Source organism: Cydia splendana, chromosome Z (genome assembly GCF_910591565.1).
Source record: "Cydia splendana chromosome Z, ilCydSple1.2, whole genome shotgun sequence".
Lineage (NCBI taxonomy): Eukaryota > Metazoa > Arthropoda > Insecta > Lepidoptera > Tortricidae > Cydia > Cydia splendana.
In genome coordinates this window covers 10,531,308-10,557,382 of record NC_085987.1, presented here as the reverse complement: position 1 = coordinate 10,557,382, position 26,075 = coordinate 10,531,308, and the positions used below count along the sequence as shown (strand labels likewise).

The 26,075-nt window shown below is 38.6% G+C and overlaps 2 protein-coding genes and 1 long non-coding RNA gene across 3 annotated transcripts in view; 1 reads left to right on the top strand and 2 right to left on the bottom strand.

The window, feature by feature from the left end:
• LOC134804236 (protein sickie) overlaps window positions 1-2,228 on the top strand; it is a 265,539-nt gene extending 263,311 nt beyond the window's left edge. The window contains exons 32-33 of the mRNA XM_063777209.1: window positions 489-572; window positions 917-2,228. Coding sequence (XP_063633279.1) covers window positions 489-572; window positions 917-1,039 — 207 coding nt within the window. The 3' untranslated portion in view covers window positions 1,040-2,228. The remainder of the gene's footprint in view (window positions 1-488; window positions 573-916) is intronic.
• A 4,779-nt stretch (window positions 2,229-7,007) lies between these two features.
• On the bottom strand, window positions 7,008-9,518 carry LOC134804213 (centrosomal protein 43-like). Its single transcript, XM_063777177.1, has one exon. The coding sequence runs from the start codon at window positions 9,409-9,411 to the stop codon at window positions 7,921-7,923; it is 1,491 nt and encodes a 496-aa protein (XP_063633247.1). The 5' UTR covers window positions 9,412-9,518; the 3' UTR covers window positions 7,008-7,920.
• A 5,417-nt stretch (window positions 9,519-14,935) lies between these two features.
• LOC134804239 (uncharacterized) overlaps window positions 14,936-26,075 on the bottom strand; it is a 184,786-nt gene continuing 173,646 nt past the window's right edge. Inside the window, exon 2 of the long non-coding RNA XR_010146094.1 lies at window positions 14,936-15,129. This is a non-coding gene — a long non-coding RNA (uncharacterized LOC134804239). The remainder of the gene's footprint in view (window positions 15,130-26,075) is intronic.

Here is a 26,075-nt window from a genome sequence, read left to right as displayed (position 1 = left end):
AGTTATATAACATCACGTGACAGGGACAAAATGATAGTGTTTTATTATGTTGTCCCTGTCACACAATGAGCGAAGCGGCCAAGGAGCACAAAAATATCTGAACAGGCACGATTACGTCTTAATAATAGAGGCCTTATTCAAATATTTGTGAGCACTCTCGCCGCTCTGATATATCTGATGGCAACTACACCAACCGCCCAAAGTCTGAATGAGTTCAGGGAATACAGAGGCTGGGAGGAATTATCTACTGTCTGTAACCGTAGTTCGTTCACTAAAATTATTGTTTAACAGTATTTTATAGGATAGCTGCATTATGTTAACTATATTTCATCAAATAATGTCAAGCAAGGATGAATAGTCTTTATCTTAGGCTCTTCATCAGTTGAGTCTAGGGTCAATCACTAGTTAACTTGTAACAAACATTGCCCCCTATTTCAGATTTTTTTTTTTACCACAATTAGCTAAAATAATATGTATTTTATTTTCAGACTCTACGTGCGATAACTGTCGAGGAAATTGGGATAGAAGAAACCAATCAAGATCCTAACACCAACAACAACCAGGACCCTTTGGTAAGGACATTCTTACTAACTAGGTATCTATTTATGAAACGAGGGGAAGAGCTTTTAGACTAATGTCTGTTACCGAACGCCATGGTTATTGTGCGCTAGCGGTAAGGCGTGCCTCCAGGGCAGCCGTGATTACAGGTAGGGGGCAATACCTTTATGTATTATCAAAGCCGATAGTATTTCTTAAGGTATGGCATTACTCCATAATGACCCTGCGTGCCTCCCGAACACGTGGTCGTAAGTTCGAGCCCCGGCCCTGAAATTTGAAATTTAATTTACAACTAGTAAATATACAATTACCTCTACTCTATCTATTCCAGACTTTAAAATGACTCGTTTGTTTGCAGTTGAATATGCTGATGCGGCTACAAGAAGCGGCCAACTACAGCGGAAACCAAAGCCAAGACTCTGACAACGCGAGCATGGACTCGAATCTTACTCACGACAGCTCAGTGGGAAACGAGCTTTGAACACAATTTTGTTACTACCTAGTATTATTGTGCCGCTATATGATGCCGTAGTAGGCTAGTATCGGAGTCAGTAACTTCGTCAAAAATTTGCTACTATGGGATTTTAAAGCAACAAAGGAAGACATCTTAACGCCAATAGCATCGCTATTTCCAATACTAATGAAAATAAATTGAGTAAAAATTAATTTCTTTGTCTGCGTTACAATGTATTTTTATGCGTGCAATACTTAATTATGTCACTCGTTTCGTTCCTAACTGTATGATGCATAAGTACTGGACAGGGCCCATGAGATATGGCATGGTTCCAATAAGGTTAAGCTGGAGCCCAACAAGTCATACTTGCAAGGAAGTCCTATTTTTCAAGCAAGCTGCTATCATAAATATTTGTCCAGTTATATCTGCTTGTTTGGTTTTAACTATAAGTACATTTATTCAAAGCCAAATAGTTGCCATATGTAAATTATTTATATTTATTTACATTTAATGTTATTTGACTTATTTGATTGTATTATAGGTACCTACTACTAGTGTATAATTTGTCCATTCAAAATAAAAACATCGAAATCGATGGATTCACTACATCAAAGGTTTTTATTCTGCTGTATTTGCAAAAGTTTGAGCAAATATTGAAAGCACGAGTATTGGACCTTTCCACGAAATTGTTGGGTGATTTCGTTTTTTGAATTCGACTGCTTCAGGTTAGAAGGTAATTTCCTCTAGTGAAGCAAGTACGTTTAAAGTTCTATATAACGACAGTGCCTGGAGTGATTATTCTGTTTTTAAAAGTATTTCTGAAACTTCTTGTTTATAATTAAAATGGAGCATTGTCTTTTTTACTCTTGTTATATTTTTGAAAGTTAGGATACGAATCGCATTTGTATTACAATGATATTAGATGTAATTTAATGTATGAAAGTGTAATTTTTATACCATTTTCATATAAAACTCATGTACCTAATAAAAATATTTAGTTGTAAATAAAATATGTTTAATATAATTTTTTGTATGCTACTACCTACACTAACTGCTAGAACGCCATAACAGTATAGCGTTAATTTTGTATAGAAAAATGTAACGACTATGTTATAATATAATTATGTGTTCGGTATGGATTGACTTGTGTGCATAACTGAAACGTGATATCTACAATCTATGCTTTACGGAAATTGTGAAATAAACATTGATTATATTTTATGCCTTTTACTTTGCCGCCTGCAAAAGATACTTCGTTATTCAACTGTTTGCGCAAGTAGGTATGTTTTTCCCTCCCCAAATGTGTTGGCATTACGAAATTTCGAGGTACTTCTGATTCGCAGTGAAATGACCGAATGAATTCAAGGTACCTACTGAAAAAAACATGGCCGCTTTAGGTGCCCGAGTCAACTGTTTTAAGTTAAAGTTAAGTAGGTATTTGGTAGACTTCAGGGGCCCGTTTCTCAAAAGCTTGTAATACAAGTGGAAGACTTCTAACAAAAGCCGTCAAAAAGTGACATCCGGGCCATGTTGCATAACAAACTACAACTAATATTACAAGCGGAGCTCCTTTTCTAATTTTACTTATTAGAAAAGGAGTTCCGCTTGTAATATTAGTTGTAGTATGTTATGCAACATGGCCCCGCTTGTATTACAAATTACAAGCTTTTGAAAAACTGGCCACAGATTTTTAATACACATACTGGTGCTATACTTGGTGCCTTAAGCAATGTCAATCTTGTCATGGGAAAAGTGTTGTTAAACACATACATGTAGTGAAATTTACTCTGCGTAGGTACAACGCTTTGGCAGATGTGCGTTAAGGCCTGGCCAAACAGCCGGCGCGACGCAGCGCCGCGTCCGCGCCGCGCGACCGCGGCACATGCTAACAGGTTACCGACGTCAAACAGATTGCGTCCCGCCGGTATCACGCCCCGCTTCTGTCGCGCCCCGCGCCGCGCGGCCCCTTGCGTTCACGCGGCGCGTGCGCAGCGCTGCGCCGCGCGGACGCGGCGGCCCGCGCCGTCGCGCAAGGTCACATCAGTAGGATCGGACGTTAGGCAGCGAGCGGTGCGCCGCTTTCCCGCGCGGCCGCGCCGCGTTCGCGCGCGCGATGAGGGCGTGTTGAGAGCGTGAGGCCGGCGCGATCCGCGCGCGCCCGTTTTGAACAGGCATCGCGTCGGCATCACGCGGCGCTGCGTCGCGCCGGCTGTTTGGCCAGGCCTTTAAGTAAAAATACAGGCCGACGAGGAGATCTTCGAAGCGGGCAGTTACTGGGGCACTACGGAACACTTAGCCACATAAACAGAAACAAAATGACGCAATTTTTAGGGTTCCGTACCTCAAAAGGAAAAAACGGAACCCTTATAGGATCACTCGTGCGTCTGTCTGTCTGTCTGTCTGTCTGTCTGTCTGTCTGTCTGTCTGTCCGTCTGTCACAGCCGATTTTCTCCGGAACTACTAGACCAATCAAGTTGAAATTTGGTACACATATATAAGTTTGTGACCCAAATACGGACATGTAACGTAAACAAATGAATTTTAAACATGGGGGCCACTTTTGGGGGGTAAATGAAAAAATGAAAAAAAAAATTTTTTCAAACTATATCATGTTACATATCAAATGAAAGAGCTTATTGTAAGGATCTCAAATATATTTTTTTTATAATTTTCGAGTAAACAGTTTAGAAGTTATTCAAGAAAATAGGCAAAAAATGACCATTCCCCCCCCCTTATCTCCGAAACTACTAAGTCTTAAATTTAAAAAAAAATACATAAAATAGGTCTATACCTATAGATGACAGGAAAACCTATTAGAAATGTACAGTCAAGCGTGAGTCGGACTTAATTACAGTTTTTGATCCGACCCCTACGGATTTTTTAAAGAGATTTCACTCACGTTTCACATAAAAAATACATTGTTAACAGTGCCGGATTACTTAGAGTAGTAGTTTTCTTAGAGTAATTGGTGATAATTTTCTGATAAGATAATCATTTTAAATATTTAACGGTCTTACCTACTTACGAGTAATTGTAAGGTCAAATTAAAAATAATGTTTAAAAAAATATGTTAAATTCAGAGTTAGCTCAAAGTTTTTTGTACTCGTCGACTTTAATGGTTGAATTAATAAAGACTTTGTAACCAATAAGCAAAACAAGCACGTGCTTACGGCACCACGTTCAGGGAGGGCACCAAAATGCCAGGTTGAAAAAGGTGAACAAATTTTAAAATTAGGGACAGACACATCGTTTTTACCACACGATTTTTTTAGCTGTCCAAAAGCTAATTTGCAAAAATAATGGCGCGTAATTCTTTGGGAAACAATCGGTAGCAGTAGAAGAGTCGTGATTACATGCATAGATTCGATTTCAACCCACTCTTTTGCGGTTCGGCGTTAGGTCTTATGCGAGTCCTTCTGCCTTACGGCAAAGTTGATCTTCTGCCTTAATTACACTTGGGCGTGGATCCAAATCCAAGCTTTCCTCTTTCGCAGCTGGGCCTACTGCCTTTCTCACACTTCGCCAATTCAATTCCAAGCTCTCTGCTTTCTTGCATATTTTATGCATGAAAACAACCTCGCTGAGACCCTTAAATATCGAGCCCTATGCGAAGCTAGGCTGATAGAAAACTGTCCCATCCCTTCTCTGTATGAAATCCTGGATTCGCGCCTGGTTGGGACTAAAACTAAAATTGCGTTTTTATATCGAAAAATTTTCGCGCTCGCTTCGCTCGCGTTTTCAATTACTTTATAAGGTATGATAAAGGTGACATTCGGGTGGCGACTGCAGCAACATTACTCTGTTGCAACGTTACTGCTGCAGTACTGTCAACTTCCGTGATAAAATGATGTGACTGATTTCCATACTAAAAGTAAAAATGTACAACTGTCTATCATATTGCGTTTTTATATCGAAAAATTTCCGCGCTCGCTTCGCTCGCGTTTCTATTACTTTCTACGCTATGATAAAGGTGACATTCGGGTGGCGACTGCAACAGCATTAGGTACTCTGTTGCAACATTACTGCTGCGGCACTGTCAATTTTCGTGATAAAATGATGTGACTGATTTCCATTCTCAGCTGTAATGCGGCAATGAACTTCTCTCAATTTACCAAAAAATCAATGTAATCTTGATGACCCTAGGGAGAGGGGGCATCAAAATATCTTAATCCGGCACTGATTGTTAATAATTGTGTAATATACGGAACCCTTGGAACGCGAGTCCGACTCGCACTTGGCCGGTTTTTAATGTTACGATTAATAATAATTTAGTTTTTTGCATATACTCGTAAGTACATAAGGCTAGAGAATTATTACATCTGCTCTCTGTGAGACGTGACAAAATGTAAATAACAAACAAAATACGCGACTCATAGTTTTTATTCATGATAATAAAGTAAATAAGCTATTGGCTGCAGATATTTTCTCCGGATATTATTATGACATGACAATGGAGCAATTTGGACGGAACCGGTTTTATATTAAGACTAGAATTTAAACATAGTAGACATATTCAAAGGAATCTTGGTACATAATATAAATAAGGCACAACCTTTATTACTTCAAGTAACACTGGAACTGTCAAATAGGTAATCAATTTATAACCAACTGGGGCCGATTGCATAACAAACTACAACTAATATTACAAGCGGAACTCCTTTTCTAATTTCACTTATTAAATAAGGAGTTCCGCTTGTAATATTAGTTGTAGTTTGTTATGCAATCGGCCCCTGGTGTCTGGTTAGAAAAGCAGTAATTTTAAAATAGGATTACAATAGGTACTATTGTCTATTACCTAACAATTATGTACAATAAACACTTCAGTACTAAGACTTTAGATTGTGTTGATTAAAGTTATTAATGTATAAAATTCATACATTTAACACAGATTTGAGTGTCCCCTTCCTAAAAAGTGCCATTCAAGTGGCCTTAACTTAGTTTATACTATACAGGGTGGAAAAATAAGTCAGGCCCTGGAGGGAAACTACCTTAAATCCTTAAGTTGGCTCATTTTACTTAAAGGAGAGATTCCTTTATTTTTAAAAAGAAATAAAACTGCATTCAAAGATTTTTCGTTTTTTCTTCAATTTTGCTTGTCTAAAAATATTCTTGAGTACTAAATATTCGATTTTATGGATATTTTGTACGACAGACGAGTGTAAGACCTAATGTTTCTTGGAGAAATGTTATCATTAACATTAACTGTATCGACTAGTAGAAAAAAATAGCGAGTGTTTATTTTTTGGAAGTTTTACTCGGTTTGATTCCCGGTCGAGACAAGCGAATTTAAAAAAATCTTTGAATGCAGTTTTGTTTCTTTTTAAAAATAAAGGAATGTCTCATTTAAGTAAAATGAGCCAATTTAAGGATTTTAGGTAGTTTCCCTCCAGGGCCCGACATATCTTTCCACACTGTATATAGGTACTTTTGTTTGATTGATGCCATGATGCCTGTCAAATAGTAAAAAAAAATGGGTCCTAAACAAGGAATTGTTCGACCAAGATAAGTCTGCAACGATTTTGACAGCACACAAAGTGCAAGTGTTATTTATACGTCATAAATTCATAGAAAATAACACTTGCACTGCGTGTGCTATCAAAATCGTTGCAGACTTATCTTAGTCTAACTCTGTCTTATATTATTGTGGTTAACACATTCACTGCCAGCAACCCGCTAGGCGGACTCTCTGTTCGTAGGCGCTTTTCACTACATAAGTAGGTAGCTACAGGTTTTCTCATGTTCTATATTTCCATGCTTACGCTGGCACTGAATGTGTTAATATCCTAATCATTTGACATGGACATAATACTTTGTGTAATGACCAATGTAACAAAAACCCAAAATAATGTGCCATTTTCATAAAAAAGGGTAAAGTGTCATTCTATGGAACTTGCTAACTATGTAAACAAACCGCCATATTGAAATTGTCAAAGAATGACGAATTTACTAGTGACTTTTGCTTACATAGTTAGCAAGTTCCATAGAATGACACATTAGTTACTAATTGTTGGTGGTCATATTGTATTTTTTATAGGTATGTGTGCTACTGCCTCATACTTACATAACTATAACTATTAGGAATAATTGTAGATTTATCGAATAATTGCCACGGGTTGGGTGTTCCAAAAATATTGTATCTCCAGGGTTTGCAAGTCATTTTAAAGGGCTCAACATTAAAATTAAAAATGCTTAGTAAAGAGCTTGACAATCACCTGAGAAAATAAATATTGGTACAGTCCGATGTCAAAGATATACCTACATTTTTCGCCTTATTATGAAGGAGTAAGGTGCAAAAGTGTTAACATATCTTTGACGTCACCTGTACATAGTCTCACATTTCAGAAATCTTGCAATCTAGTCTCAAATTTCAGAAATCTTGCAATATATTTAGAGCACCAAGTAGTAATATGGCTACCAAACCAATGGCTCCTCAAGTGATATTAGATTAACATCTTACATTTGATTTATTAATTAGCTACTTAAATTTATATGAGTAAATAGGTTTCAAAAGGAAATGACCTGACAATTGAGATAATCAATACCACAAGCACCCTCAACAAACAACAAGGATTGAGACATTACATTATACACATCTCAAAAATATTTTGTTTTACTCAAAAATTAACATATCTGTTACATTGTGTACTGCTGCGTTAAGCTGCACCACCACATTAATAAAGTACAGTTACCACCATTTTGGCCCTGACAAACACTAGTGTGAATGTAACTTACTTTCTATGCATCTCGAGAGCTTGTACTGGCATATTAGTGCAAATGAGATGTATAGAAAGTATATTAAGTAGACATTAGTGTATATGTCAGTGTTGACACTGTCAGTGACTCGTCGTACAGGTATGTATCTAATTTGATCTAAATGCAAGCCAGCTAGTTCTTAGACTAGATTTAGATTAATCACTATGAATATCAAGACTTAAGTTTGAAAGTGATGGGATAGGGGATTCTGAAAAATCGCCAGAGTCCTCACTTGGAACAAAATTCTGATCACTTGCATTTTTAGATTTATTACTTGCTTTTGATGGAGTAACTTCACTCTCATTATCTTTATTTTGATTGTGTTCAAATAAGTAACTTCGGTCACTGTACTCAATTAGGTCAGCTACATCAGATATGGACACAGAACTCTGAGAACTTTGAGAATTCTGATGTGGGCTTAAGAGTGGTGAGTTTTGTTCCTTTAGAGACGGGTTACCCGGCTGGTCTGGGAGCTGAAGCTGACTTTCAGGTGTGCTCTTGTTTCTAGACACTTGAGACAGTGAGAAATCTAAACTGTATTCTGTCACTTCATTGTCTGATTTAGTGGGATCATCAGTAGTCAGCAAGTTGCTTTTTTTATTTTTCTTTCCTTTTTCGTTCTTCAAAGATAGAGATGAAATACTGTTCATAGTTGCTGATGATGTAGACTCAGAGTTTGCTTTAATATTTTCAGGTTGAGAACTTGTGTGAGTTGGGTTCTGGGGGCTTACAGGACTATTTTTAACATTGTCAAGTGTTATAACCGGTATTGTTATATTTGCCTCATCTGGTGGTTTAAATGATTTAATATCTACATATGATGTGGACTCACTGCTGTTATTAATATTGGGCTTAATTTCACAGTTTTGCACATTTATATGAGGAGTGTCATTGTGTTGACTCATTCCAATGTTGTCTTTCTGCTGGTTGTATGTTGAGGAGTACTGGTCAAGGGTTAATCTATCAACATTGCTTCTGGCTTGAGACAGTATGTGTTGGTTGGGAATATACTCTGAGCTCATTTTCTCCCTCACAGAGTCACTGGATGTGTCTGTATCTGAATTGTCAAGAGGTAATTTCAAGTGAAGTTTATTCTTTTCATCTGATGAGTTGTCAGAAGTTGAATTACTAGTTGACATACTGGAGTCTTCATGAACTATGTAAGTGCAGTTTTGGTCACCCTTGCGTTGTTTCGCGGTAAGCGAGTCGTGCTGGCCCGCATTGCCGGCGTCCCCCCGCTCGTAGTACTTGCTCTGGTGAGGTCTAAGGATATTTTTCACGAACGTGACGAGAACAGGCTCCTTGGAATCATCATTACCGTTTAAGAACTGAAGTCGATCAACCAAAATATTTCGGCCTTCATACATGTATTCCGTGCCCTGGCGCGACTCCGACATGTACACAAACAGCGTGTTTTTAAGGTTACAAAACTCTAAAAACTCATGAACAATCGACAAAGCCAGCACACCTTCTGGTATTTTTAAAATGTTGTCCAAATTCACATTTTGTTTCATATTTTCACAATCATCCTCAAACGCCAAGAATATATTCGCACGAAGTAAGGCACGTATTTTAGCTAGCGATCCATTCTTTTCCAAAGCTTCTAACACTAAATCTCGGAGTTCTGTATCTTCAGCTTGAGCCATTGCAACACCCCTCGTAAACTTTTAGGAAACACTTTAGTTAAATAAATAAAATAAATATTGAGCGGAAACTAACACTGTTATTATTGTTTGTCAAGCAAGAATTTCGATCATTTCATCTACCACAGATAGGATATGAAGGGATTGCAAATATCCGATCCGAAAATTTCAGGTATTCGACTTTTTGTGACGAGATGTTCGAATTATAAAAAGGAATGAAAAATCGGTTTATTATCATTTTATTTCAAATACTAATCTCCTCATACCTATATTGCAAAAACTTTGACGTTGCAAGTTGTAACAAATCGGCTAAGACTTTTTTGAAAATATCGATATGAACAGCACTGGCCAAACTGTGGTATCATTTGTGCACATTTAAGCCCCTGCTACACGGCAGCCGACAAGCCCCCAAACCGCGTGGCCTTGGTCTGTCCCGGACCGTGTAGACAGTTGTTACCAACAAAATTTCGTTTGACCTCCGGACGCCCTTGGCATGCGAGCGCGCGCCAGCGACCGCGTTCTGAGCGGTCGGTCCGGAACCGTGTAGCCGCCCGACGCCGACCGCACTAGGCCATTTCGCTTGAAGGACGCGCCGTGTGCGCTCGTGTGGTTAATAGCCATGCCATGGGTACTCAGTAGCATTTCTAATAATTCATCAAATATTTTCCTCTTCATTCTCAGAAAGTTATGTATGTCCCCGTAGCGTAGTCCAGCAAATTCATTAAGTTGAAATGACTCAACAAATGCCGTTTTTTGAACCAGCGTTTCATTCATATACCCTTTTCTTTTTTTACAAACTTTTTATTAACTTGCAATATACCTAATATAAGTATGTAAATATGTTTTTATGGGTCAAATCTTGCAAGTTAAATTAGACCCACTTTCTAGTTTCCGATGGAGCTGAAAATTTGCATACATATATAAGTCGGGTGACAATGCATTATTATGGTACCATAGAGCTGATCTGATGATGGAGACAGGAGGTAGCCATAGGAACCCTGTGATAGAACAACGCGACCTAATTGTGTTTGGGGTTTTTAGAATTGTCTCGACGAGTATTAGATGCCTCTGGAAAGAAAAGTACAGTCAGCGATAAAAGCTTGTACCAAATATTATTTTTTTGCCAAACACTTATTTTTTTGTCATTGCACTAGTATGAGTAGGTAGGTTATAAAATTTGGCGCCCCGGCCAATAAGTTTTGCCGCCCCAGAAGTGAAGGAAGAAAAACAAAATGCAATCCGCCAGGGGTGGCATACGCCGCCCTTAGGGCCATACGCCACTGAGTAGGTACTAATGCCACGCCAACTTTCTGAAAGGTTAGGGGCCATTTTGTGCGCTTGCAATACGTGTTGTCTGTCCGCGAGTTCTGAACACACTGTGGTTTGCCACCGTCTAGCCAGACAACTCAGACGGACCCACACACCAAGGACAGACCTAGGTCAGACGGTTAGTAGGCTTGTCGGCTGCCGTGTAGCAGGGGCTTTGTAGGAGATCCCCCATATAGCCGACCTTCACCAATCTGTCTGACGGGTGAAACTATGAAAATATGAAAGAAAATATGTCCCAGAACATAAATAAATAGGGTTGCCTAAAGAAATATGGTCAAGGCTATTTTTAATAAATTTTTGAAAAAAAAAATTTTTCGGCAAATTTCACCGATTTGTCTGACGATCGAAATGAGTTTCAATGGAAAGTATACAACTTGTACAACATAAATCATCTAGGTTGCCTATCTTTTTCCGGTCACTATTATGTGGTTGCCGTGTTTAAAGAGGTGATTTTATATCGATAATTGCACTCATCTCTCTGACGCTTGAATTATACATCAAAATGATGGTAATTTTATTGCAAATACAATGGTATAGGGTTGCCTGCGAAAATCCGGTCACAAATGAGGGTTGCCAGGCTTTTAATTAAAATAAGAAGGGAAGACTTTTAGCAATAACTTTTTTATATTTTCAACCTCATAGTGTGGGGTGTCGTTGGATAGGGCTTTCAAAATTAATAGGGGTCTTTAAACAACATTTCTTGATAAAGTGAATCATTAATAATCGTTTAGAAAGAAAAAAAAACAAGTTTTTCCTTCTAACTTTTGAAACATCTGTCCAAAAAATATGAAAAAAATCATGAAAATAGTGCTTAAAAACTCAATCAAATAAAATTAAAACAAACTTGATCAGTTCAGCCGTTTATGAGTTATCGCTAAAAGTCTTCCCTTCTTATTTTAATTAAAAGCCTGGCAACCCTCATTTGTGACCGGATTTTCGCAGGCAACCCTATGCCATTGTATTTGCAATAAAATTACCATCATTTTGATGTATAATTCAAGCGTCAGACAGATGAGTACAATTATTGATATAAAATCACCTCTTTAAACACGGCAACCACATAATAGTGACCGGAAAAAGATAGGCAACCTAGATGATTTATGTTGTACAAGTTGTATACTTTCCATTGAAACTTATTTCGATCGTCAGACAAATCGGTGAAATTTGCCGGAATTTTTTTTTTAAATGTATTAAAAATAGCCTTGACCATATTTCTTTAGGCAACCCTATTTATTTATGTCCTGAAACATATTTTCTTTCATATTTTCATAGTTTCAGCCGTCAGACAGATTTGTGAAGGTCGACCATATATGTGGGATCTTAGACCAATTGACCTGTCAATTTAGTTCGCGAGATTCTGGCAGGCTGACGCAACTAGGAACAAAAAACCGGCCAAGTGCGAGTCGGACTCGCGTTCCAAGGGTTCCGTATATTACACAATTATTAACAATCAGTGCCGGATTAAGATATTTTGATGCCCCCTCTCCCTAGGGTCATCAAGATTACATTGATTTTTTGGTAAATTGAGAGAAGTTCATTGCCGCATTACAGCTGAGAATGGAAATCAGTCACATCATTTTATCACGAAAATTGACAGTGCCGCAGCAGTAATGTTGCAACAGAGTACCTAATGCTGTTGCAGTCGCCACCCGAATGTCACCTTTATCATAGCGTAGAAAGTAATAGAAACGCGAGCGAAGCGAGCGCGGAAATTTTTCGATATAAAAACGCAATATGATAGACAGTTGTACATTTTTACTTTTAGTATGGAAATCAGTCACATCATTTTATCACGGAAGTTGACAGTACTGCAGCAGTAACGTTGCAACAGAGTAATGTTGCTGCAGTCGCCACCCGAATGTCACCTTTATCATACCTTATAATGTAATTGAAAACGCGAGCGAAGCGAGCGCGAAAATTTTTCGATATAAAAACGCAATTTTAGTTTTAGTCCCAACCAGGCGCGAATCCAGGATTTCATACAGAGAAGGGATGGGACAGTTTTCTATCAGCCTAGCTTCGCATAGGGCTCGATATTTAAGGGTCTCAGCGAGGTTGTTTTCATGCATAAAATATGCAAGAAAGCAGAGAGCTTGGAATTGAATTGGCGAAGTGTGAGAAAGGCAGTAGGCCCAGCTGCGAAAGAGGAAAGCTTGGATTTGGATCCACGCCCAAGTGTAATTAAGGCAGAAGATCAACTTTGCCGTAAGGCAGAAGGACTCGCATAAGACCTAACGCCGAACCGCAAAAGAGTGGGTTGAAATCGAATCTATGCATGTAATCACGACTCTTCTACTGCTACCGATTGTTTCCCAAAGAATTACGCGCCATTATTTTTGCAAATTAGCTTTTGGACAGCTAAAAAAATCGTGTGGTAAAAACGATGTGTCTGTCCCTAATTTTAAAATTTGTTCACCTTTTTCAACCTGGCATTTTGGTGCCCTCCCTGAACGTGGTGCCGTAAGCACGTGCTTGTTTTGCTTATTGGTTACAAAGTCTTTATTAATTCAACCATTAAAGTCGACGAGTACAAAAAACTTTGAGCTAACTCTGAATTTAACATATTTTTTTAAACATTATTTTTAATTTGACCTTACAATTACTCGTAAGTAGGTAAGACCGTTAAATATTTAAAATGATTATCTTATCAGAAAATTATCACCAATTACTCTAAGAAAACTACTACTCTAAGTAATCCGGCACTGTTAACAATGTATTTTTTATGTGAAACGTGAGTGAAATCTCTTTAAAAAATCCGTAGGGGTCGGATCAAAAACTGTAATTAAGTCCGACTCACGCTTGACTGTACATTTCTAATAGGTTTTCCTGTCATCTATAGGTATAGACCTATTTTATGTATTTTTTTTTAAATTTAAGACTTAGTAGTTTCGGAGATAAGGGGGGGGGAATGGTCATTTTTTGCCTATTTTCTTGAATAACTTCTAAACTGTTTACTCGAAAATTATAAAAAAAATATATTTGAGATCCTTACAATAAGCTCTTTCATTTGATATGTAACATGATATAGTTTGAAAAATTTTTTTTTTTCATTTTTTCATTTACCCCCCAAAAGTGGCCCCCATGTTTAAAATTCATTTGTTTACGTTACATGTCCGTATTTGGGTCACAAACTTATATATGTGTACCAAATTTCAACTTGATTGGTCTAGTAGTTCCGGAGAAAATCGGCTGTGACAGACGGACAGACAGACAGACAGACAGACAGACAGACAGACAGACAGACAGACGCACGAGTGATCCTATAAGGGTTCCGTTTTTTCCTTTTGAGGTACGGAACCCTAAAAAAGGTTTTGTATAGACTATAGTGACCTAGCCATAGCCAAAAAACAAAATAAAACGTCAGTGCTATTCATCTGTCATGTCAACAGTCAGCCACATTGCTTTGTTGCTTGTCATGGGGGTTCGTAGGTTTTACTTACGTATTTCTAGCAATTTCTTTTTTAAATGTCTTCGTTATTTTCCATAACAGTCAAACGTGATAAGAACATACAGTGAGTCTATAGATTTTGTTTAAATGCCACCGAAAACTAAGTTGTTTCAATGCGAAATATGTGGAAATTGATACACTCGCGAAAATGGCAAAAAAGGAAGTTTATGGCGAAATATCCATTAGATGAAGACCGGTAAGTATTGCTTTAGATACTTTTAGCCTTATTTTGGTGTTGCAGGCTATAAACACATCGAAAATTTGATATTTCATATCCACTTTCATTGTGAACTAGGGATGTACTACAAGTATCGATACGAACAGTGTTGCCAACTCGGATTTTGAAAAAATGCTAGACTAATGTCTAGATTATGCCAAAATTATGCCAAAGTTTTTTGAAATATGCTAAAAAAATGCTAAAATGTCACTTGCAAATAGACACTAAAAATAATATGGTGTTTAAAAATATTCAGCAAAAAACACCGTACTTTGTCATTAGAAAAAGGCGCCAAGCCCTCTGCTAGGACTAAAATGCTGACTGCTGTCCCTTCCCAGCAAAAGAACAAAACAGAGATTTGGCTAAATTTATGTAAGTACCTACAAGATCAGTGAAGGCCAGTCCACCAGATGGGACAAGTTTCGCCCAACCTTCAATTATCTGATCAAATCTGCAAAACGGAACTCAAATAAATGTCAATCCACAAAAACATCAGAGGTCAATTTAACTGAATTTATTTGCCATTTAAAAAAATTATACATATATAGTCCGTCGACGTCCATCCGCCCACAAAAGTCAAAATTCATATGAAAATATGAACCACATAAGGCGATGGCGCATATTGTTGCTGCCAAGTTGGTGCAAATTTGGCTTTGACTAAATTATGCTAAAAAATATGCCAGATGCTAAATGGAAAATTTTGGTGCCAAAGCGAGTGAAAATATGCCTGATCTGGCATCATTTATGCCAAGTTGGCAACACTGGATACGAAGTATCGATATCGACTGCACCCTAATTTTTTATCAATGTAAATAGTAAATAAAATAAAATGAGTGAATTTCCTGGTAACTTGCATACAACATGACTATAATTATTTCTCCGAATATTTTTAGTGGAGAATTATCTATCATCTGTGTATTAATGGAATGGACATTATATTATATATTTTTGGAATCTAGTAATAGGGGATATTACTGCAATGTTCTGCCGCCAGAGTGCAGCACTACCGACTCTAGAAAATTCATAGACTAAGTTATACATACTCTGCCTTAAACTGAGGGGCTACCGCGAAAACCGAAATTCGCAAATTGCGGGGATCTTACTCTTTTACTCCAATGAAGGCGTAATTAGAGTGACAGAGAAAAATGCCCGCAATTGACGATTTTCGGTATTGGCGGTAGCCCTACTGTTTTTTGACAAGTTTTCACAGACTATAAATTATGACACTTAGGCCCCGTTCGCACGGCAGCTTTTTCAACGCGCGTTAAAAAAGCGTTTGAATGACGCAAATGGATAACCATGTATGTATTCACACGAAGGCGGTTTTTAAGCGCGGCGCTTTTTTATCGAGCACTGTTCGATTTTCGGCGTTGAGCGTTGGCGTCAAATTGAATAGAGCATACGGATCTCCGTGTAAATGTTCTCACAAGCGTTAAAAAAGCGCCGGCGCTGCTGTCAGTTGGCTGTCAAGTGTCAATTTTTGGTGTCAATCGTCAAGATTATTATTAGTTTCACCTTAAAAATGTCAACTTATGCTTACAAATTCCTGAAATATTCAAGGTATATTCAAATAATACGTCGTAATAGCAAATAAAGTATGGCTTTGCTGAGATGCGTACGTGACAGTACGACTCACAAGTGATTTTTAAGCGTTCGTATGAACACAAATATTGGAAACGGTAAAAAAGCGCCAACGTCGGGTTTTAACGCAACGCTTTTTAAGCTGTCGTGAGAATGGGGCCTTATGCATCAAGGCGGCTTGTTAACAAGGGCCTACCGGTGGGCGAGAGGATCGAGATTTGGTTGTCTGCCTCTTTATCGCTCGAATATGCAAGAGTGATAGAGAGGTTAGAGAACGGAATTTCGATTTTCTTGTTTCGCGGTAGACCCCCAGATTGTGACAGATAGTGGTAGTGGCGCTACCTACGCAGAGTTTTGTGTAATGTTCCCTATTATTTAAGATTTTAACCTAAAATATAAGAAAATGTATGTGTCTGTTTTAATTATTAAATGTTTTCAGATGCAGGCAGTGGGTCAAATAAGTTGTAATGGAAGACTTAATTTTATTATTCAAGAATATAATATATAAAAAAAAAAATTAATCAGGTAAACACACATTTTCCTCTGTTACCTGTGGACCGACGAACCGTCGGGATGTATTTTAATTTAATTATATTAAATTATAAAAAAAAAATTACATTGTTTTATTTTAACAAATAAAAGTCGTGTTCACATTTAAGTCCAACCATGTATTGTATTAGTCCACTCAAAAAACACTACATATAACATACGACTTATGTGGACTCGATTCTAACCTGATTTCGAGTACGAAATTTGTTGACAGGGGCCCATGTTTCAACCCTCCCCAATTTATCGATATCGATAAAATTCGCAAGCGTGTAGCATACTACACTACTTAAGTATGTTATGTTGGTACTATTGTTCTTTGACAGTTCTTTGTCGTACATGTTGGTAATGATTGGATAACCAAACATATACACAGACCAATCAAGTCGCTAGTATGGAAGTCCCGTCTCTTAAAACGTAGTGATTTAAGAATCAAAGAGAATATTCTCTTTGGATTCTGGAGGCAACTAGGCTCCGTTCGCACGGCAGCTTTTTCGACGCGCGTTAAAAAAGCGTTTGAATGACACAAATGGATAACCATGTATGTATTCACACGAAGGCGGTTTTTAAGCGCGGAGCTTTTTTATCGAGCACTGTTCGATTTTCGGCGTTGAGCGTTGGCCGTTAATTGAATTGATCATACGGAGCTCCGTGTATCTGTTCTCACAAGCGTTAAAAAAGCGCCGGCGGTGCTGTCAGTTGGCTGTCACTGTCAAGTGTCAATTTTTGTTGATTTTTGGTGTCAATCGTCAAAATTATTATTAGTTTCACCTTAAAAATGTCAACTTATGCTTACTAATTCCTGAAATATTCAAGCTATATTCAAATAATACGTCGTAATAGGAAATAAAGTATGGCTTTGCTGAGATGCGTACGTGGCAGTACGACTCACAAGTGATTTTTAAGCGTTCATATGAACACAAATATTAGAAACAGTAAAAAAGCGTCAACGTCGGGTTTTAACGCAACGCTTTTTAAGCTGTCGTGCTAATGGGGCCAGTGATAAGCTAAGAGTAGGCACGCACGAGCAACTTTGTCTCCGCAACTTTGTGTTTTGTCTCTGTCGCACTCAAGTGTCGAAGTCAAGTGCGACAGAGACAAAACACAAAGTTGCGCAGACAAAGTTGCTCGTGCGCGCATACCCTAAGGGAATATTACGCGAAACTCTGCGTATGGGGCGCCACTACCACAATCCATCCATGAATCTAGGATCCTACCATCTATGGAACATTTCGTCGCCCCCATGCTAAACTAATAGCCATGGAACATTTCGTCGCCCCCATGCTAAACTAATAGCCGTAAGCCCCCATTCCCACGGGCGCTTTAACAACGCGCGTTAAAAAAGCGTTTGAATGACACAAATAGATACATGTGTATTTATTCACACGACAGCGGTGGCGCTTTTTATCACGCGTTGTTAGATTTTCGACTTACCTAAGCCTTGGTCGTTAAATCGAATTTAGAGTGCGGACAGATTCAAGCGCTTTTTTAACGCGCGTTGAAAAAGCTCTCGTGCGAATGGGGGCTAACCCTCTTACTTATGGGTGCGTCCCACAATGACCTTGGTGCGGTGCGGTAGTGTATTACGGCTATAACATAACTGAGGCCCCATTCGCACGACAGCTTAAAAAGCGTTGCGTTAAAACCCGACGTTGGCGCTTTTTTACCGTTTTCAATATTTGTGTTCATATGAACGCTTAAAAATCACTTGTGAGTCGTACTGCCTCGTACGCATCTCAGAAAAGCCATACTTTTTTGCTATTACTACTAATATAGCTTGAATATTTCAGGAATTTGTAAGCATAAGTTGACATTTTTAAGGTGAAACTAATAATAATCTTGACGATTGTCACCAAAAATTGACACTTGACAGCCAACTGACAGCAGCGCCGGCGCTTTTTCAACGCTTGTGAGAACAGATACACGGATTTCCGTATGGTCTATTCAATTTGACGCCAACGCTCAACGCCGAAAATCGAACAGTGCTCGATAAAAAAGCGCCGCGCTTAAAAACCGCCTTCGTGTGAATACATACATGGTTATCCATTTGTGTCATTCAAACGCTTTTTTAACGCGCGTTGAAAAAGCTGCCGTGCGAACGGGGCCTGAAGGTCATTGGGCGTTTTGTTCGGACATATGATCCACAGTGTACACAAACGAAATAGGGCTAATTATGTAGGTAAATGTATCTGCTACTCAGTGGTATGAGTCGCATTCTTGCAAACCATGGGAGAATTGAGAAAAAAATAAAAATCATTTCTTATCATTATAGCATTTTTGCAATGAATTAAGTCAGAACTATTGGAATTATGAATGCGCCTTAGAGTATGAGGGCGCCAAAGGCGCCCGGCTTTGGTAAGCGTACAGCGTGTCACGTACGTCGGGCTACCTACGCCCGACTCTTTTAGTATGAGAGCGCCGAAGGCGCCCGGTTTTGGAACGCGTACAGCGCGCCACGTACGTCGAGCTACGCTCGACGCTTTGTGTATGAGGATGCCGAAGGCGCCCGGTTTGGTAAGCGTACAGCGTGTCACGTACATGACACTTTTAGTATGAGAAAGTCAAAGGCGCCTGGCTTTGGTACGTGGCGCGCTGTACGCGTTCCAAAGCCGGGCGCCTTCGGCACGCTCATACTATAAGAGTCGGGCGTAGCCCGACGTACGTGACTAACGTGACACGCTGACGCTTACCAAAGCCGGGTGCCTTCGGCGCCCTCATACTCAAAGCGTCGGGCGTAGCCCGACGTACGTGGCGCCCTATACGCGGTCCAAAACCGAGGCGCCCTCATACTAAAAGAGTCGGGCGTAGCCCGACGTATGTGGCGCGCTGCACGCGGTCCAAAGCCAGGTCCAAATAATAAAAAATATGGTTGGTTTAAAAAATCTAAAAATTGTCGTATGCGCATTTTGGTACCTACCCAAGTACCCACAATTAGGATTGTTAATTTTTTTTTAAATGTTCTATTTCGAAAACCATTTCGAGATATGAGGTTTTCAAACAGTTTCCGACATTTGCTGCAATATAATAATTGAGGATTGAAGATATTTCAACAAATATCCTTATGACCTTAGTTTGACCTTTCTCGTTGGCTGAATGTAAAGTCATCGCATAATAAAAGTTATCGGACCATAGTAAATCAATCCGTCACTCACGTAATTGTCAAAGTTATCATTGTCATAATGAAATTTTTCAGTTAAACCACTGAAATATGAAACCTATGGAAGTGAAACGTCAACGAATAATGCGTGCCACTGTGACGTCATCTTAGGACTAAACATGGCGGTTTTAGTGCTGCCCAGAAGATTTTTACTGTTACTAGGTTTTATCGATACATCGATACCTTTTTAACGTTCTCGGCTCATTTTATTTAAAATACTAAGTATGTATTATTTGTGCAGTTTATGTTTTAATAGGAAGTAAGTAAATAAATAAAAATTCTTTATTAGTATATTGTTATGTGAAAAGATACTTTGATTGAGTAAGATGTGTGGAGTCTAGGACAATTTCGTGCTTCAAATTTGACAGGTAAACGAGATGACGCTGTACTACTCAATACATATTGCGATTTTTGCGGTAACACTGATTTTCATAAGTTGACGTTTGACAACTTAGTGACCGCAAAACACATGGCGCAGTACAGCGCCATCTGTTTTGGATGTCAGAATAAGTGTACGTGTTTTTCTTGGACTTTACCTCTCTATTACAATCAATTTTGTTGTGTTGCTAACCCTGAAGTCTGTAACACACTACCGCACTGCACCTCGACCTTGGTGCGCCGTATCTATAAGTGAGAGCGATACAAAATTCAAGCTTATTAAGCGACGGGTGAAAAAAAACAAAACACCTTCAGAACATTTATTTATTACAAAAATAAGGAATGACTTCCGCTCTTCAACTTCTTCAACATTTATTCAGCAAATAGGCCACAAGGGCATTTTTATACGTCAACATTGAATTTACATACAAACAAAAATAATAACAATACATTAACCATTTTATAAATTACAACTATATGTATATGGTCTCTTAATGTCGAATTATATAAAAAAACTTTAATAATGATATAAAAAAGGCCGCAGGGCAGCTTGTGGAGTAACGACCCCACGGACCCGAGTGCTCCCGAGAGTCGGTCAGGGTCTCCATCTCCAGCTCTTTCTTTTTATGTTCATTTCTTGGTAAGCTATAAAAATGATTTAATTATTAAATTAAGATAATTTAGTTGGTTTGAAGCGGGGTAGCATGATAAAATAAGAAAATATAAATAGGCAATCATAATATATCGATATCAAAGTCGATAAATAAAGTACAACCCTAGCTGAAATGTTTACATTATTTAAGCGTAAAAATATAGTTAAATAAATCCAATCACTTCATGATCTATAACTGCACAGAAGAACCTTGCTATTTATAATGTGAAACATCCTTAAATTTCCCAGGAACATTAACAATAACCAATATTTTTCATGTAAATTATAGCGTACCTGTGTATGGTTAAAGATGGCTGATTTGATGGTTTTCTTATGCCGCACCCTAATACACTACACACTGGCATCTTCGCGACGTAATTATTCACATTTGGCTTCAATTATTTTCAATCACAAGCAAAATATTGAAAGATAATTAATAATTTTAATTTTCACCACGACTTTTTGACAGGACAAGTACCGGCTGAACTGACAGACAATGACATTTGGGTGACTAAACATGGCGGATTTTCGGCCGCATTAGGTATTTACGTATTTTCATGGAACACTTTATGTCCGTACTGAAATACTGTCACCTTTTTTTGCTAAGGGTTACAGTGCTGAGTAAAAACGAGATAGATATATATTTATGTGTGTGCCGTCAAAATGGGTGCTATTTCTATAAGCAATTGTACGTATAGAACAATATGTCTTGTCCCTATTATATAGGTCTATGAGTTAAACCGCTGCGCTGGTTTGTTATGATTTGATTTATAATTGATACCTAAACAGTAGTTTTCGTTGCTTAATATATCAAAGACCTTGTTCCTACGTGTGGGAATGATTCACAAAAATAATTGTTCGAATCCGCGAAGACCTACGACGTGAAACATGGTGCCGTGAATTGAACTTGGAATACCTACCTACTTACACACAGTATTGCTGTGAGGATCACGTCGATGTAAGTATAAAATTAATATTATTTTACTACAATTATTTAAAAGCTCACTTTGTAGGTAGGGTCGCGGGGACCTATGTGTTTTCTGTGGTAATGTAGCCAGAGTATATAAAGACAAACCGTTAAACAGAGATGGTGCCTACTAGAAAGAAACACTATACAAGAATACATAGTCATACTCAAAATTCAGCCTGAAACTGCTTTAAAAAGATATAATTTCTAATTTCCAGGTACATGTTGCAGTTCAAGCTGCTGATATCATGGTGGACAAGACTTAAGTTAATAGTTGTGAATAATAAAACATGTTTTTGTTAACCTACTTTTTTATTAATTTAGGAAATATATGTATATATGTTTCCCAAAAAAAAAGTAACTATACATATATGTATGTTCATCATGTTCTGCACGAGCAGCTGACAATGATGGCTTCTTGTTGACGAACCAGAAGAGAAGTGTATGGTTTGTTATTTACTCTGTTCCCAGGCATTATTTACTGTCGTAAAGTATTATGACGATTAATATGACGTTCGTTTCGATACAAAATGCTCAACTTTGTTCAGGGCCCAAGTGCCTTAACAAAATCAATCTCCTTCGTACATTACGTATCCCACAGCCGTATCTAAATAGGAATCACATGATGACCTGAAATTATAGGATATAATTAGCAAAATTGGCATGTACCTAATATAGTACAATATCCAAACAATGGTGACAAGCCGGTAGAACCCACTGGGTGCTACCTTAGCAATGGACGCTTATAACGATTTTATGAATCCAATCATCTTACGAATCGAATCAGTTAAAAAATATATGATGTAACTTACATTTGTATTTTTGCTCCCCTGATTTCAGCCAAGTTATGGTTGGAGTTGGATGCTATATGGATACATACTCCAATAAAACTAAGTTATATTATATAACTTAGGCAGATTTCTGGAATCAGCTTTCACAAATTTATAGCGTAGGTATTTTGAAATTATTGATTTAGGGATTCAAAATAAACGAGTTTTCCAGACGATATTATTTATAGAAACGCACTGACATTGACATTGACGTTGTAGACAGGTGACATTACAATCAATTGACAATTACAACTATTTTTTTAATGTTTGTTATTGCTTGTGCTTTATCAAATCAGCCACTACATGTAATTTACGAGAAGTCGTATCTCATATTTTCAATAACTTATAAATATTCAACCGAGCCGTGAATTAATAAATCATTCAAATTGGTATCTTAAATTAACCTATATTTTCAGAATATAAAATAAAAATGGGGGTCTAAAAAAAATGAACAATCCTAATTGACAACACTTCATTTGTCGTATGCGCATTTTGGTACCTACCCACAAATGACAACATTTCATTTGCCATTGTGCTATAAAACGTTTATCAGGCTGCATGAACCACACTTTCGCACAATGCCGAAAGTAAAAACATTAATAACACTATCTCGTACACATACTGTTGAATAACTTTTTTCTGCCGGTTGATACATTAAAAAAAAATACATATTTGGAAAAGTGAGATTAAATTCTCTATTTTAAAACTAGTTTGGTCTCTGTACGGGAAAGTTCATAAAGCGGGTCAAAACGCCCAATGACCTTTGTTAAAATTGAGTTTTTGATGTAATTCTGTACCAAATATGACAATGCACAATGTGACCAATTTTCAGACTTCTATCTTTTAAGCTTTCAAAGTTACCATTGTACCAATCTGACTTTATATTTCTTTTACCCCATGGTAGACTTACGAAGTGTAGATAAGGTATTTTTCCTTGGCCGATAAAGTTATGACGCCAGTAAATAACTAACGAATCTGCCATTTTCGTTAACTTTCTATGGTGGCAATTATTATTGACCGGTACGATTAGCCTATAGCAAACTTGCGAATCTGGCAAATACGGTAGTTTACTATGGTGGCATTTATTCCTCATTCATATTAATAAACTATAGCATAATTGCGAATCTGCACATTCGTTATTTTACAATGGTGGCAACTATTACTCAACCACATAAATAGACTACAGCAAATTTGCGAATCTGGCACATATGTCAGTTTACAATGGTGGCATTTAATTTTTATCTACATTCATAACCTTAAGCATATTTGCGAAACTGCTCATTCGTTAATCTACTATGGTGGCAATGGCAAATAGGTATAACCTAACCACAAAGGTGGCCATAGCAAATTTGCGAATCGGGCATATTCGTTACTTTATTATGGTGGCCATTATTACCACATCACATAAATTAGCCTGTTAAAATTTACGAATTTTGCATTTCCGTGAGTTTGTAATGGTAGGTAAATAATTCGTTTGTACGTGCGGTAATAGAAGCTGGCCGTTGGCATCATGTCAAACAATTATTCAGAGCATAGCCCATCGTACATGCGGTAGAACACACACAAGGAGGTAAAGTCTCTCCTTAGACTTAAAGGTTCAATAACGCTTGTGAGTTTGGGACTGTCGACGATTTGTACTTACAGCGCGCCTTTGGACTGAATCGAAGGGTCCGAGCTGGTATCCAGGTGCTCCCGCCTAAAGGTGACAGCAGTACTCCATAAAACACAGATGATATTATTTTCGCAATTTGGTACATTCTGGGGCACAATGATTATACATAGGACAGGTTTATTAGAAAAATTTGAATCTTACGGTACCGTAAACTGGGGTTACTTTGATGCATGGGGTAACTTTGATGATCGATTTATAAACTGTAAGGAGTTCGTTTCTGAACACTTTTATCATGTTTAATGTGTTGTCGAAAGGCCTAAATTTCGCTTTGACTCCGTCATCTTTTCCTGTTGAGACCATCGTCACTGGCATAGAGGACGCGATCATATTACGCAACAGAGTGCCGAACTGAGAAGCTGAGTGCCTCCGACAGGATGTCTCTTCGCTGTTGCGACGAAGTAAGCTACCAAAGCCTAACATCAGTAAGCAAGAAAGACTAGCACTCTCATTACTGCGGAAGAATGAGGATATTCTGGACTTCTGTGGCCTATTTTATAAAGCTACAAGTTACAATTTACAAGCGGAAGTCTCTTTCTAACCCTATGTGTTAGAACGAGACTTCCGCTTGTAAATTGTAACTTGTAGCTTTATAAAATAGGCCACTGGTGTTGCCGGCGGATAAGGGGAATGCGACTGTAGTCGTCGACACAGCGGTCTACGAGGAGAAGGTTACGCAGCTAGTAGGAGATCCAAACACTTATAAGAAAGTATCGTATAACCCTACAGCACGTGTAACCATCGAGGCTCAACAGTTTACTCGGAGCGATATCGGCCAAGGATCAGTCAAAAACGCTGCGTCAATTAAAACCCACCACCCCAAAGATTTATGGGCTACCCAAAATCCATAAAAGTGACTGGCCCCTGAGACCCATTGTGAGTCAGATTCACCCACGTACAAGGCGTACCGCTTCTTATCGGGCCTCTTGCAACCTCTAACGGGTAACACGTCCAGTTTCGTACGAGACTCTACACATTTTGTGCAGCTACTTGAAGACGTTACGTTGCAGGAAGATGAGTTGATGGTGAGCTTCGATGTAGCCTCCTTATTCACGAATGTGCCGGTAGTGGAAACGATAGAGATTATAAGACGGATGGCCAGCCGGCGGCCCACTTACCGAGTACATGGGATTAATCGAGTTTTGTCTCACTAGTGGATATTTTGTGTGGCGGGGTGAACACTATCTACAAATAGAAGGAGTGGCAATGGGTTCTCCTATAGCACCAGTGGTGGCCAATATTTTTATGGAGGAGTTTGAGCAGAGGGCTTTGGAGAGCTGCCCGCATAATCCCAGACTGTGGTGGCGATATGTGGACAACGTGTTTGCTGTTGTATCACACAACGATCTGGACCCGTTACTCGTCCACCTGAACGCGCGGCATGCCAAGATTAAGTTCACCATTGAGAAGGAGTGCAATGGGGCAGTCCCATTGGATGTCTTGGTACAGCGGGACGAGCATGGCCGGTTGACTCATAAAGTGTATCGTAAGTCCACACACACTGATTGGTACCTGCAAGCTGACTCACACCATCACCCCGCACATTTGTTTTTCCACGCGCGCTCATCAATAGGGCTTTACGGCTCTGTGACCCACAGTACGTGCAAGTTGAGTTGCAGCATGTAAGGCAAGTATTAGAAAGGAATGGGTACAATTGGAGACAGAGTCAGCGAGCGGCAAGTACGGGTACATTACGGCGAGTACAAACGGTCGACAGAGCAGCTGTCTTCTTGCCTTTCATTAAGGGGGTAACGGATAGAATTGGACGCCTATTACGCCGGAAGTTTAGCATTAGGACAGTTCCGTCCCCATACCAAGGTCAGACAGATGCTGCACTCTCCAAAGGACAAGGTATACAAGATACCTTGTGCCTGTGGTAGGGCGTATGTCGGT

Coding starts and splice junctions, on each gene's coding strand:
- LOC134804213 (XM_063777177.1), bottom strand. CDS start 9,411: ATGGCTCAAGCTGAAGATACAGAACTCCGAGATTTAGTGTTAGAAGCT.